This window comes from Nanorana parkeri, unplaced genomic scaffold, assembly GCF_000935625.1.
Source record: "Nanorana parkeri isolate BGI_ZX_2015 unplaced genomic scaffold, ASM93562v1 scaffold12, whole genome shotgun sequence".
Classification (NCBI taxonomy): domain Eukaryota; kingdom Metazoa; phylum Chordata; class Amphibia; order Anura; family Dicroglossidae; genus Nanorana; species Nanorana parkeri.
The window spans coordinates 2,895,085-2,897,402 of record NW_017306280.1 but is presented as its reverse complement, the minus strand read 5'-3'; the positions used below and the strand labels follow the sequence as shown (position 1 = coordinate 2,897,402).

The 2,318-nt window shown below is 47.9% G+C and overlaps 1 protein-coding gene across 2 annotated transcripts in view; it reads left to right on the top strand.

Moving 5' to 3' along the window:
* Positions 1-577: 577 nt before the first annotated feature.
* SIVA1 (SIVA1 apoptosis inducing factor) overlaps positions 578-2,318 on the top strand; it is a 7,242-nt gene continuing 5,501 nt past the window's right edge. For both annotated transcript variants that reach the window (XM_018556372.1, XM_018556367.1), the window contains exon 1: positions 578-752. In XM_018556372.1, coding sequence (XP_018411874.1) covers positions 635-752 — 118 coding nt within the window. In that variant the 5' untranslated portion in view covers positions 578-634. The remainder of the gene's footprint in view (positions 753-2,318) is intronic.

The following is a 2,318-nucleotide window of genomic DNA, read 5'->3' as shown; positions in this document are numbered from 1 at the left end:
CAAGTGTCTTGCCTTAGTGTATCTTTGTGCTTGTGGAGACACACACAGCTTACTAGCACACACAAGGGTGACTCCATAGGACCCTGCAAGAGAAAGAATAGCAGGGCCAGTGTTCAGGGGATCAGCTGAGTATAGAACTTTTACATATCAAGCAGCAGCATCCATTGCAAGTGATTTCATCAGCATTTGAAATAGCTTCAAAACATTTTGACTTTAATATCACTTTAACACATATGCATTGATACATGTGTTGTGGGTTGAGCAAGTCTAAAATAATTTGCAGCCACACTGCTGTTAGCTCAGTGACGCGAGGATGAGCTGACACAGCCCCGTACATATATGTATGTAATCACACAGCCCTGAACAGTGAACACACACGTGTACGATGACACTGTGCGATCACCCCCCATGTAAACACAAACAGCAAGCGCACATGTGTTACACCTGGCCCCGCCCACGGTGCGCCAACCAACCTTCTGCTAGGGGTTGAAGTAGTCGCGTATTGTGATTGGCTGAGCGGGGCGGAGTTATCCTGTGAGCTGCTGTGATAGGCTGGTCCTGGCGCAGGCTTTGAGAGCTGTGCGGATTTGGCGCGCTTCCTTTTCCTGTCAGGCCTGTCGGTGGTCGCGTCATTATGCCAAAGCGCTCCTATCCTTTCGATTGCCTGGCCCCGCCGCAGCTGAAGACCCACATCGGGCAGAAGGAGCTGAGTCAGGGCGTGTGCGGGGACGGCCTGAAGCGGGAGATCTTCGGTGAGGCTCCGACCCGTGTGGTGGCTGCTGGGTGGGTGGTGAGCAGGCTGGGGCAGCCTCTGCTGGGACTTGTGGTTTTCCAGCGCCGGCTGTGGGCTCGCAGTTGCTGTGTATAGAAGTTGTAGAATGTGTGTGTGGAGAGGAGGTGGTTTGTGTGAGCTCCTGTAGATAATAGGTGTGCTATCCGAGTGGGGCTCAGTCATGTTTCTGTCTGGGTCCCTTACACACCATCAGGGGGGTTGGTTGCAGTGCGTCTGGCTCTCAATGCAAGGTGCAACCATGCATGATGGTGCATTGCAATGTGTTCCGCATAGAGTTGAGTGAAGTGTCTTTTTGTTAACTTTCAATAAAGTTTAAAAAAAACAACTAGTGTTGCAGCTCATGCCATATGCACAATGAAGTGGATCAGTTGGGGTGAGCGGGTCTTATATTGCACCATAGCGTGGTATCCCTGTTTAGCGCATGCTATCAGACAGCACGCCTAGCACCTGGTAGCGTGTCCTGGTGTGTGTTTTTTTTTTTTTAATTGCACCTCCCAGTGGCTGTGCGGTGCTCCAAGCATGTATGTTGAAAAAAGTAGTGCATGCATTATTTCATACATGCATGTTGCAGTACTGTGCTGCAAGGTGTGCTCACCAGGAGGTGTTGGGGTGCCACTCAGAATGCATGACAGCATCCCTAGTGCCTGGTTCTGTGCATTTACTGCCAGGCTATGGTGTGACTGGGACCTAAAGCCCAAATAACAGGCTGATGAACTCTTTCATGACCGCAGTATTTTGGAAACCAAGTTTAGCTGTGTCCTTTTACCTAGTAAGTGCCTAATGTTTGAGTGTGAGGTCTGGGGACTGGGAACACGCAGAGGTTCACACTTAGATCTCTGCTCCTGAAGATTATGCTCTCAGATCGGTGGGGGGGGGGGGATATTTTTCTTATGGATTTCAAAAGGTGCGTTGCATTACCCCTTTTATCTATTACAGGTATGTATAAAGCGTAGACAACTTGTGTAGCGCTGTCTTCACATAAGTCCCTGCCCTCGAGGAGCTTGCAATCTAAGGTCCATTTCTCGCATACATACACAGGCCAATTTAGATAGGAGCCAATTAACCTTCCAGCATGCCTTTGGAGTACCCAGAGGAAACCCATGCACGCACAGAGAACATGCAAACTCTTTGCTCATGGTGTCCTGGAATTTGAACCTGGGACCCCCAGTGCTGCGACCGCTTGTTCAGTGCATGTGAGTTTTTCAGGCAGATATAAAACACATCAATTACTGGAGCTCTCTATCTTATTATTATTTTTATTAGTGTTATTACTATTACCATTTTTTAATATTATTTTTTTATGTGGTGATCGCTTCTAGTGGTTTTTGCAGAATAAATATTTTGGAAGGGCCAGTAATATAGGCAGTTTGACTCTTCAGTGTAAGTCCACATTTGCGTGTTCTTGGTTGAAGTAGAACTACAGGTAATTCCCTTTTTCCCAAGTCCTCTTCCAGGGCAGCATCTGAATCCCTGCTGCCCTGGAAGATTCCTGGAAAAGAAGTTACCAGGTACCTAAATTGCTTTT